Source organism: Sorex fumeus, unplaced genomic scaffold (assembly GCF_029834395.1).
Source record: "Sorex fumeus unplaced genomic scaffold, SorFum_2.1 ptg000051l, whole genome shotgun sequence".
NCBI classification, from domain to species: Eukaryota; Metazoa; Chordata; class Mammalia; order Eulipotyphla; family Soricidae; genus Sorex; species Sorex fumeus.
In genome coordinates this window covers 35,272,013-35,283,750 of record NW_026606108.1, presented here as the reverse complement: position 1 = coordinate 35,283,750, position 11,738 = coordinate 35,272,013, and the positions used below count along the sequence as shown (strand labels likewise).

The 11,738-nt window shown below is 51.1% G+C and overlaps 1 protein-coding gene and 1 non-coding gene across 2 annotated transcripts in view; both read right to left on the bottom strand.

Moving 5' to 3' along the window:
- Positions 1 to 2,768: 2,768 nt before the first annotated feature.
- Positions 2,769 to 11,738, bottom strand: part of SLC25A48 (solute carrier family 25 member 48) — a 32,961-nt gene continuing 23,991 nt past the window's right edge. Inside the window, exons 5-8 of the mRNA XM_056124770.1 lie at positions 8,538 to 8,795; positions 6,247 to 6,380; positions 5,478 to 5,606; positions 2,769 to 2,803 (exon numbers count right to left, since the gene is read on the bottom strand). Coding sequence (XP_055980745.1) covers positions 5,484 to 5,606; positions 6,247 to 6,380; positions 8,538 to 8,795 — 515 coding nt within the window. The 3' untranslated portion in view covers positions 2,769 to 2,803; positions 5,478 to 5,483. The remainder of the gene's footprint in view (positions 2,804 to 5,477; positions 5,607 to 6,246; positions 6,381 to 8,537; positions 8,796 to 11,738) is intronic.
- TRNAA-AGC (transfer RNA alanine (anticodon AGC)) lies at positions 9,644 to 9,715 on the bottom strand. Its single transcript has one exon. It is a non-coding gene; the product is annotated as a tRNA-Ala (tRNA).

The window sequence follows — 11,738 nt, the reverse complement described above, 5'->3', positions numbered from 1 at the left end:
CAGCATGCGGTTGAAAGAGGTTCACAGGGCAAGGTTTGAGGTGGGGGTGGGGGTATGGGGTTTCCATGTCTTCCCTGGGGTGCCTTTCTTCCTGAGCTCACCAGCTCGGAAGATCTTCTGGATTTGGGGGATTGAGGGTTACAGACAGAGGCTTGACTGATTAAATCAAATCACAGGCATGATTGAGTAAATCATCATTGGCAACTGACAAACTGAACTATCTGTGAACCCTCTCCCATCCCTGGGGATCAGGAGGTGGGTCAGGAAGTTCCATCCTTTATTTCAATTGGTTTTCCTGGGAACCAGCCCCTATCAGGTGTTTTCCCAAAGTTACTTTCATTTGTATGAGAGACCACTTTAACACTCTTGACACTTTTGGAAAGTCCATGGCTTTTGGGAGTCCTGAGACAGGAACAGTGCATTAATACCAAATATGTATGAGAAATATGTTTTTTTCCATATAAAAGGACAATATCACATTAGAGATGCTATCTTCTTTGGAACAATGTCCATTCGAATACTTTGCTCATTTTAACACTAGGTTAAAGTGATTTCTTTATATATTCTGGATATAAATTCCCTATCTGATATTTGCAATTACTTTTCCCATTATGTGGGATTGCTTCATTTTCTTGACAGCATCATCTGTAATATCAAAGTGTCTTTAAATTGTAGTTGATTTATATTTTGTCACTTATGCCTTTGGTGTTCTAAGAAACTTTGCCAAATGCAAGTCCACAAAACATTTTTTTCCTCTATAATTCATCCTCTGTCTTCCCCTTTATCTAGGTCTATGGTCCATCTTAATATTTTTTGCATATTAAAGGCAAGTTTACAATCTTAATCGTTTGACATGACTCAGATGTCCCACAGACATTTGTTAAAAGTTGATTCTTTCTCCATTGAATTGTCCAGGCATCCTTGTCAAAAAAGTCATATTTACTTCTGAATTCTCTTGTTTTATCCCCTTAATTTACATCAGTATAATGTATTGGTTTACTGAAACCTTGTAAGAGGGAAGTGTGAGTCCTTCAACTTTTTTCTGTATCAAGATCATTTTGACTATTTGGGGACTTGAGTATTTCCATAGGAATTTTAGTAATTGACATTCAGTGTCTGCAAAAGGTAAAAGGAGGACCGAAGGTTTGGCTGACCTCTGCTGCCACCAAGTGGTAACTCCTCAGCTTAGCAGCCAAGGGAGACAGCGACAGTTCCTAGGATCAAACCAGCGATGCTATTACTGTTTTTCGCATATCGAATGGGGAGCTTGCCAGACTTTGCTGTGCAGGCAGATACTCTCGGTAGCTTGCCGGGCTCTCTGAGAGGGGCGGAGGAATCCGCCCAGGTCGGCCGCATGGAAGGCAAATGCCTTACCCGCTGTGCTATCACTCCAGCCATATGTACATAAGATATGTACAAACAGATATCATAATGCAGATAGCATCTCTCTTTCACTTTTCCATGAATATGCAATGTATCATTTTAAGTTAAAAAACAAAGCTATCACAACATCTTGAAAGAAGAAACAAATATGGGGATTGAACACTCTTCTTTTAAAACCAGACATATGAGAATGTTGCAAAATTTAAACCAAGCACAATTTTTCTCATTGATTTTGTTTGGGAAGAGTAGTTGTCTTTTAAAAACATGTACACAGTGCCAGATATGTAATACAGTGATCAAAATGCTTGCTTTGCACGTGGCTGATTCAGGTTTGATTCCCAGAATCCTAAAAGGAGTAATCCCTGAGCACAGACCCAGGAGTAAGCACTGAACATCAATGGGGGTGGCCCCAAAAAACCCCAAAATAAGTAAAAATATGTAAATGTCTTTTACATGAAGTGTAAAGACATATCATGGGTTTATTATACTTTAAATATCCATCAAATTATGTTTTCATTTCTGGTAAATGTTAAACTTAAGTAAATTTTCTTGTTGTGTCATGGTTACCCTACTTCTTGTATCCCTTCCCAATAAAATAAAGGTCATGTCTGAAGTTCTGTGAACCTGGGAAGCTGTACCTACCTGGGACTTCCTTTACAATTCTGTGTTCACTCTTCCTTCCTTCCATGACCTCCCGAATTTTATTGAGTGGATCAATATAATGGCATGCATTAAAAGTATACACATTGGTGACCTGATGTACGTCTATGCTGGGAAATGATGACTGAGATGAAGATAATGAACACATGATCACCTCAAGAATCCCCAGGACCTCCCCCCAGAAGCTTCTGGAGAAAACAAACCTTTAGAATAATGACAGCTTTCAGAAAACCACCCCCTGGATAAAGTCTTTTATTTTGTTTTGTCTTCTTCCCCATGGAAACGAGAGACCTGGAGACACCCACCTCACAGGCCAGCACAGCTGGGGCTGGGGTGGGGGGAGAGAGTCTCTTCCATCTTCCTCTCTTTCCCTGCCCTTCAGCCACAGTGCCCACCACCCACCTGATAGCCGGAAGGGGAGAAGGAGTTCTGCTGCACCCCCGGGCAGATGCATCTGTTGGAAAGGCATCAGTATGGGGCAGAGAGGGCAGTGGCTATGCCTTGGCAAGGTTCTCTGTAAAGTGCTCACCTCCCCCAAATGCTATAGGAATGACTTGTCTTCTTTCCTTGATGAATTTTCCTGAGCTTGAAAGTAGACCTAGGAGGCTGGTGTATGGAGAGTCATAGCCAGGAGGCAAGCCAGCAGATCTCCAGGGATGGGATGCTGGGGACGAGTTGGGGTGCTGCTGGCCTGAGGTGGGGTCCCTACCCCTACTATCACAGTTCCAATTCTCTCGTCTTGTCTGCTTCTGCTTCCTTCCTGTGAACGGATGAAATGAAGAACTCATCACACAACCGCCTCCATGACCTCAAGGCCCTCTGTCACTCACATGAGTGATGAGCTGGAGGTGATTAATAAGATGCTTTTCCTCCAGGGCCTTGATGGGCCAAGGGTGAGCACGGGACTGGTTCCCGGGGGGATGCTGGAGCTGGTTGGAGCAGAGATGCATGTTGGCAGCAGTTCTGGGCATCTCCTGGACCCAGGGGCTCCTGGGATCCTCCTCATCTGACTGTTTCTTTGGAACTGTAGGACCCCTTTTTTCAAATGCATCTCTGTCCCCATCCTTGATCTAGACCAGGTGGCACTCTCCACATCCTCAGAGTGGCTGTCACCGCTGCCCATAGCTTGGCCTGCCCCAGTACTCAGAGCCACTGGACAAATGCAGCTCCAGGATGTGTTAAAGAGCCTTGGTGTTCTTGGGTTCACGCAGGAGGTGAGGCTGGTTCTAGATGAGCTTCTGGAAAAGCTGCTAAGCAGCTGCCCTCTCTGGCAGAGGATGGCAAGCAGGTGTCTGATTCGGAGACACTGAATACTTCCAGGAACAAAAGCTTCCGGTGGGGACTGTCTAAGAGGGGCCACATCCTGGATGGTCATGATTTGGCCTTCTAGAGACTTCTCCCATTGGGCCAATGTCATCAGTTACCAGGTGGTCACTGTGGTTGGAGCTGCAGCCCAGGCAAGTGTCTAGCGTCTCTGTGAATGGCCAGGATTTGGCATTGAAAGCACCTGATAGCTGAAGATTTCAGATTTCATGACATGAAAAATGCCCCTGAACCACTATGTATAGAAAGACTACTAAGAGGAAGAGTTAAAGGCCGCCACCTAAAGGAAGATGGATCCCATTTGAGGTTACATATAAAAAATACATGGAACTTGCATTGCAAGGTCTTGAGATTACATCTGTATTAATTTGTTTCTTTTTATTTTTACTTTCTGGCTTTTTTTTAAATAGAAATATACATTGATTTTACTGTAGGATCTTTTTTAAAAATCCCTTTTGGGGAAGGGATAGTACAGGGAGAAATAGTACAGGGGTTATGGTGTTTGCCTTGCATGTCGCTAGCCCTGGTTTGAGCCCCAGCAGTACATGGTCCCCTGAGCACCACCAGAAGTGATCCCTGAGTGATCCCAGAGTCAGGAGTAGTCCCTGAGCACCACCGGGTGTAGCTCCAAGACCCCAAATATAAACGATTAAAAAAACCCTCCACTTTCATCTTTTAAAAGTTGGGAAGCGGCTGGACTCTAATTGCAACTTAAAGAACGAGACAATTTCTCTTCAAATACAGAAAATCTTCAGCCAAATCTTCAGTGCTTAATTATGCAAAGCAGAAAGCCAGGAGATTTGTGACTGTGGCTATAAAAAAACTACAAGCATTTGCTTTAAAGCCAATTTCCAGCACTTGTCCTGGTCCTCCTCAGCAGAGAGGTCTGTGGTGCCTTCCCCAGGGTTGGAGTCCCAAGCTCTTCCAGTCCCCCTGTCCTGGTGGGGCTCAGCTTCCCCAGGGGAGGTGGCTGAGAGTCAGCGTGACCTTCAGCAACCAGAGCAAAACTGTCTCCTGATTCACTAGAAAATTCTGCAACTCACCCTATTATGTTTTCTGAGCTCCATAAACAACCAGCTGGGGATCAGAGAAGGAGAAATAAGGGAAGAACAGAGAGGATTGTGTGTGTGTGTGTGTGTGTGTGTGTGTGTGTGTGTGTGTGTGTGTAGTGCTGGGGACTGAGCCCAGGGCCTCATACATGCCAGGTAAATGATCCAAATCCCTGGCCTCTTGCAGATGTTTTGTGATGACTGCTGGTGCTCTGAGCGAGGTAGTAGCTGCAACGAGAACAACTCACTGGCACTCTCCTGGAACTTTCCTGCTGAGTGGACAGTTAGGATGCAGAAATTGGCAGGGGATGGGTGGTGAGCAGACACAGCTATCTAGCAGGGGCCTCGGGGCAGGCTTCCCTGAAGAGGAGACTTCTTGATAAAACCCGCATGACACAGGGGGACCGTTGAAGCCCAGCTCAGAGTGAGACAAAGGTGTCTGGGTGGGCACAGCCTGTGTAAAGGCCTGAAGGTGAGAGGAGACAGAATGCTTTGGACGGTGGTGAGGATGCGACTACATGACATTTCAGAGGGCAGTCGGGAGCACTGGGAGCCCTTGAGTATGGATGGGGTCACTTGCTGAGTGTCTGACTTTAGATGCCTGGGGCCACAGTGATTGTGCGGCAATGACAGGAGTTCAGTGAGGAGGAGTGGGGGCAGGAGGCAGGGGGTGGGATGGAGGGGCGCTGGTGGCCCATCGGTGATGCTAACCCAGGCTTCGAGGTCAGCAGGGAGGTGGGGTCACGGGTGTCTATGCGACAGGAGGTGGCCCGCTGCTTTGAGTCCGCACCCCTGGATCTATGAGTTTGTGCAGTGACGCCAGGTGTGATTCTCTGTGCGGGGCTGTCGGAGGCCACTGCAGGAGAGCCTCAGCAGGCGTCTTCACTCAAAACTGGTGATTTCGGCTCATGGGTGGGGCCAGGAGGTCTGTGACAATGACGAGGAGGAGAGGGGCCCTCAATGAAGCTTCGTGCACTAGACAGGTACCAAGGAGAAGACCACCACGACATAGTGACAGAGTTTCCAGCCACAGTGAGGGGGCAGTGGGGGACAAGCACTGACCTGGCGCTAGGGGCTGGGCACCCCCTGGTTCCCGCGGAAGGCCTTCAGCGAGAGCTCGTAGCCCAGGAACATGGCGGCACTCATGGGGAAGCCCCGGACCATGTTGACCGTGGCACCTCTGAAAAATACCTTTGGCAGGAGGCAGTGTTAGCCGCAGGCTGGGTGGCACCTCCCAAGTGGGGCCTCTGTTGAGTGCCCACTCCCAGTCTGGCTGGGCCCTGCTCAGGGATGGTCTTAAGTTCGGGGAAGGGCCTGTGTTTGGGTTAGTCCTTCAGCTTCAGGGAGGAGGAAAGAAAGAAAGAGAGTTGGGGTCAGCTGCCCTAATAGCTGGGCAGAAAATGAAACAAATAAAGGGGTCTCTGGGATGTGAGCTCCTGAGGGATGGGAAGGCACCTAGGGAGCCCACGTGTTGGAGGAGGTGAATGAGGTGTTGTGTTGAGTGGCAGGAATCCTGAGCCTCAGCACTGGTTATAGATAGGCAGACAGAGAGACAGGCTGACAGTCAGGCAGATGTGGTCCCAGGATCTAACTCTGCCCTGTTCCAGCTGCATGAGTCGGGCAGCTTACTGGGGCTCTCTGGACCTGGGGTGTGTGGGGGTTGGAGGGTGAGGGGCAGGGCAGTGGGGGCTTTGATACCTGCTTCGTTCAGCCTGGGCCAAGGATTAGTTAAGAGCAGGGCCACTCACAGGGGGGTGGAATGATCATCACCAGCCTCAGTTTCCCGAATATCCTTGGGCTGACCCTGACCCCAGGGTCACCAGATGCTTACTTTCAGGCCTTCCTTCCCATAACTCTGGGAGATACAATCCAGGACGCCTTTGTATTTGGTCACGTAAACCCCGTCAGCTTGGAGTCGACTTTTCACGACATCCATAGGAGTAGCTGTCCCCCAAGAAATTGCTCCTGCAAAGAGAGAGGTGGACAGGAGACAGTGTGGTGGGTGGGGTGTAGACTCCCACCATTCAGAGTGCGGTGCAAATGTCCACCATTCAGAGTGCTAGTGTAGACTCTTGTCATTCAGAGTGCTGGTATAGACACCCACCATTCAGAGTGCTGGGGTGTAAACTCCTTCCATTCAGAGTGCTGGGGTGTAGAGGACCACCATTCAGAGACTCAAGAGGCTGCTGCAGAAGGGGGTGGATCAGCCCAGCAGGCTGGTCCTGCCCATCACTCTGAGACTCTGCACTCTGCTGCCTTCACTGAGCCTTATGTCTTTCATTTGCTAAAGGGGCAGCAGTGCCTCTCTGGGTGGGGTTGCCATGAGGACCAATAAGCAGATTCACAGGAAGAGTCAGCACAGATCATCCCCATGGCCAGGGCTACAGAAGGGGAAGCTGAGTAGCAGCGTATGTGGAAGAAACAGGAACAGGCCCCACCAGGGCAGCCTGGCAGCCTTTGTGGGGCAGCTGCAGAGGCCAGGGCGGGGCCGGATGCTGAGGCCAGGGCTCTTTGAGGTAGCCTTTCTCTGGCACACACCTGCTGACAAGGCAGCAGGACAGGACAGGGCAGAGGACAGCAGGCAGCTCTATCTTTAAAACCCACTTGTCTTTTCAGGATCTTGGGGCCACACCACTGCCTGGGTCATCATCACAGGATAACTCAGGGCCCCTGATTGAACACTTTTGTGTTCTGAGGTCTCTAGCACCAGGTAACCATACAAACACAGAAAGTGGGACATTCTTGAGTGGGGAGAGAAGAACAAGCGGATGCCCAAGTGGAAAGCAGCGGGTTAGTGAGATTTTGTAACTGGAGCCCAAGGCTTCCCAAAGAGGCTTCACCTGTACTGGACCCTTTGCCCATGCCCGTGTCCAGCCCCAGATGCCCCCTGCCCATGGCCCCCTGGGAGCTTCCTGCTAGGACTGTCTGCAGTGTCCCCTGAGGGGGCAGGGTGCTGCTCTGGGGTGGGGTGGGGGTCACTACTCAGACCTGCTCCTACCAGGAAGGAGGGTCAACGGGGCCCTGAGGTGAGCACTTACTAGGTGCAGTGCCTGGGCCAGGACATACACAGACGGGGCCACGGGGGGAACTTTCCGTTTGGGACTAAGCCACGATATGCATTTGCCAAGTTTCAGAGTAGGGCTAATTCTGATGACAGTGCTGGGGTTGGGGTAGGGGGTGACAACTTTTTTCTCCCCAGGACGTCCTTCCCATCTGCAGCAGACACACTGTGGAGTCATCACCCTCTCCCCCTTCCTCTGCCTTTGGCTGCATTTCTCTCTTCCTCATCTGGCTCAGCCAATTCCTTCAGGAGGGGTGTGTGTGCATGTTCTCCAATCACCCTTCCCTCCACCCAAACAGCTCATGTCTCCATTTGGCAAATTCCTCTGAGGCTGCCCCATGGCTAGGCCTAGGCAGCAGGAAAAGCAAGTGCAAAGGCCCCGGGGTGCTGTCCGAACATGCTGCTGCTGCAGATAGTCCTGTGGCTCCAGTGGAGCAGGGACAGGAATACACAGTGGGGTGGACTGTGAGTATTGGAAACATCTTCAGGGAATTAACTTCTACCCTAAGAGAAATGGAGCTGCAGTGTGGGAATCAGGCAGGAGGTTAGAGGGCACAGACACCCTTGGAAGGCATCAGAATTTCCACCTGTGCCTTTGTCTGTGGAGTCCCTGCAAGTCCCTCCCAGCTCTGACCCTGCCGTAGTGACTATTATCCCTAAACCTAGGCTTTTCCATCTGGAAAATGAGGAGACTGAGGCCCAATGCAGTGAGTAAGCTGACACGGTCTCCTCAAGAGAGAGCGTGGTGGCAAGCCGAATTCAGAAGGGCAAGCATGGCGGTGGGCTCCTTTCGCCATGCCCAGGAATACCTGACCCAGAGAAGATGCTCCACAGAACCTGGGCAGAAGGTGATGGAGTCCACCCCAATAGAGATTTGTCTTCCCCCCAGATGCAGAGGGAAGGGGACAGGGCCTGCAATGAATAAGCAACTCAGGTTCTAGCATTTCTTTTTCTCTGCCTAACAAATAGCAAAGATTGGTCCTTGGGGGGCTGGGAAGGGCCCGGCAGGCTTCCCAGCTGCAGTGGCCTGCATAGAGAGCAGACAACACGGTCCCCCTTACCTGCCACGCCGCCAGCCAGCCACACGGAGTAGGGGCTGGGGCCCGTGCCGCCCTCCGGTGTCAGCCACTCGTTGATGAACACATAGGGGATGAAGTAGAGGCAGTAGCCAGGGATGTCCCGCAGAAGCATGGCGCTAAGGCCCCGGTACAGCCCGGTGAGGCCCTCGGTGCGCACGATGGTAGTGAGGCAGTGCACAGGCCCCTGGTAGGCTGCCCGCTCCCCGAGGGCTGCCTTCCTGGCCGGCGAACCTGGGCGGGCTGCAAAGAAAGGGGAGGAGAAAACAAGCCTCTGAGGCAAGGCACTGCCGTTCTCCAGCCCTGGGGCCACCGGTCGGGAGTTCCCAGTCACGTGGCCATGCATTTTTCACTAGACCTAACCTTGGCAGCTCAGACTGTGATTCTGAAATCCCCACAGGGAGTTCCTGGCAGCAAGCTGAGCCAGGTCAGAGACAGTTCTGGCCAGGAGATGAGATACCAGCTGCCTAATAATCCAGACATCTTGCTCCACCATCACTGTCTTACTAAGAAGACAGACTGATTGCCAGCTCTTCCTTGAAGCAGAGACTGAAAAATCCACTCTGTGTGTGTGTGTCTGTGTGTATGTGCGTGTGTGTGTGCATGTGTGTGTCGTGTGTGCGTGCGTGCACGCGCGCGCATGGGGTGGGGGGGGGGTGGGGAGTGTACTTGGCAGAGTATGGTAAGAGTAGACTAGACTGCTACGGGTCCCAGTCCCGCCATCTGCAAGCCCCTTTCACCTTCTTTCTTTTTTTTTTTTTTCGGTGCACACCCTGCATGCTCAGGGGTTACTCCCGGCTCTGCACTCAGGAATCACTCCTGGCAATGCTCAGGGACCATATGGTATTCAGGTTTGAATTTGGTTGGTCACATGCAAGGCAAGTGCCCTACCTTCTGTACTACTGCTCAGGCTCCCACCCCTACCCCCACTCTTAGGGCCACCTTTTCAGCCTTTGCTTCCTTATCTTTCAAAAGATAAGCCACCACTGTATCAGATACTTGAAAGTTGTCAAATAGCTCCTAAAAGATCTTACACATGCCGAGAAGGTCATGGAGGTGCTATCTAACATTATTTCATGATCTACACATAACTGAGGTACTGGGGATCAAACCCAGGGCCTCATGCATGCTAAGCACGTGCTCTACCACTGAGCTATACCCCTGGAGCGATAGCACAGCGGTAGGGCGTTTGCCTTGCACGCAGCCAGCCCAGCAGAGCCAGGTTCGATTCCTCCACCCCTCTCGGAGAGCCTGGCAAGCTACCGAGAGTATCTTGCCCACATGGCAAAGCCTGGCAAGCTACCCGTGACGTATTCATATGCCAAACACAGTAACAAAAAGTCTCAAAAACAGAGACGTTACTGGGCCTGCTCGAGCAAATCGATAAACAACGGAGGACAGTGCTACAGTGCTACAGTGCTACACATAATTGGCTCAGCATGTTGCCTGCCTTAAAGATGTCAAAAGTCAATGATCTCTCAATGAAGCTGGAAACATTCATGTGTATTGGTGCTGGGGATCCAGCCCCAGGTCTTATACATGCAAGGCATGAGCTAGTCTATATCCCTGGAAAAACATTTTTCAAAGGAGAGAGAGAGAGAGAGAGAGAGAGAGAGAGAGAGAGAGAGAGCAGAGTGGTAGCACAGCAAGTACAAGTACGGCTGTTACTTGAGTGTGGCTGATTCACGTTTGATCCCTGGAACCACATATGGTCCATGAGCACTGCCAGAAGTGATCCTTGAGCACAGAGCCAGAAGTAAGCCCTGAACACTGCTGGATATGGCCCCAAAACCAACTAAAAATTAAATGAGAGAGAGAGAGAGAGAGAACTTTGTGCATGTGACCAAGGTAAGCACATGTTCAGCGTGGTGGAAGGAACACAGGTGGAATAAGTTATCACCTATTATTGCTGAGCCTGCCGTGTCCAGGACACATCAGGGACAGGATCACTAGCTGGAAGGCTGGGCTTATTCTCACTGACTCACTGTGGAACGGGTCAGGCTGTGGGAGATCCCTGGGCATGTGGAGACCGGGAACCCCGGACAGTTGTCTCCTAGTCTGACCCTGCATTCTCCCAGCACATCCTGGATTGCTGCATCTGCCTCTTCTTCTAAGGACGAGGTGTGGACAGCAAGTTGTGACTTTGCTCTCTCCCTTTGAACCCTCCAACCTGATTCTCCCCACACCCAGCTGTCGCCTCCCACTTCTACAAACCCTTTAGTGCAACTTTGACTCTGGGTGGGACTCCAGGGAAGAGACAGACAGCATGTTTCCTCCTGGAAAATGAACGTGATGTGGCCAGGAAGGAGCGGAACACAGCTGCCTGCTACCACACTCCCGCTTGGCCAGCCTGGCCTAACTGCTCATTGGAGGCATCTCCCTTGGGTCTCTCAGGTGCTGGCCAAAAGGCAGGCCACTTTCCACCCAGCACTGCCCTCCCGTGTCCCCCCACCCCACCCCCCCAGGCAGTCCCATCTTCATCGAGTGAAAGGTTAGAATTCACTCCTGCATCATGACTCCAGAGTCCAAACTAGAGCTGGGGGAGTAAAGTGCAGCCTGAATTCTTGCTCATCCCAGAAGTAGGTGAGGTCAAGCGGAAACGTTCTGTTTGCTTGGGACATGGCTTAAGTCAACTCAGCCTGCCTGGGGGCAGAGCAGTCCCTGCCACCCACCGTAGGCCTCTCAGCCAGGGCAGCACCACACCCAGGGGAATCTCATTCACTTCTGCTGAGATCCTAGAACAGTGATCACCTGGCCCCACAGGCTGGGGCAGGTCGGCAGGTGAAGAGAACAAGAGCCACCACCATGGTTCTAACTGCGGGTCCCTAGTCCAGTGGGCAGGGCAGGTGCTGGCCCGCAGGTATAAGAAGGTGGACGAATGCCAGGTTAGAGAGATGGGCAGGGACGGGAACCACTTTGGAGGCAAAGGTCATCTGAGTTCAGAGCAAGATCAGACACAGGGGGTTTCTGAAAGCCTGTCGAGAGGGTACTGGACAAGGCCTTCTCCCAGATTCTCTGTGAGATGAAACAGCCATTGGCTAAATGCACTGACAGTCTGGGCCATACTTACGCCCCTGACACAGTGATATGACCTCGAAGTCAAGGTTTCCAGCAATCAATTCAGGCTCTGAAGTGGCTTTTAAGAGTTACTGATTAAAGGGGAGCATCCTGCCAAGAGGCTGCTTA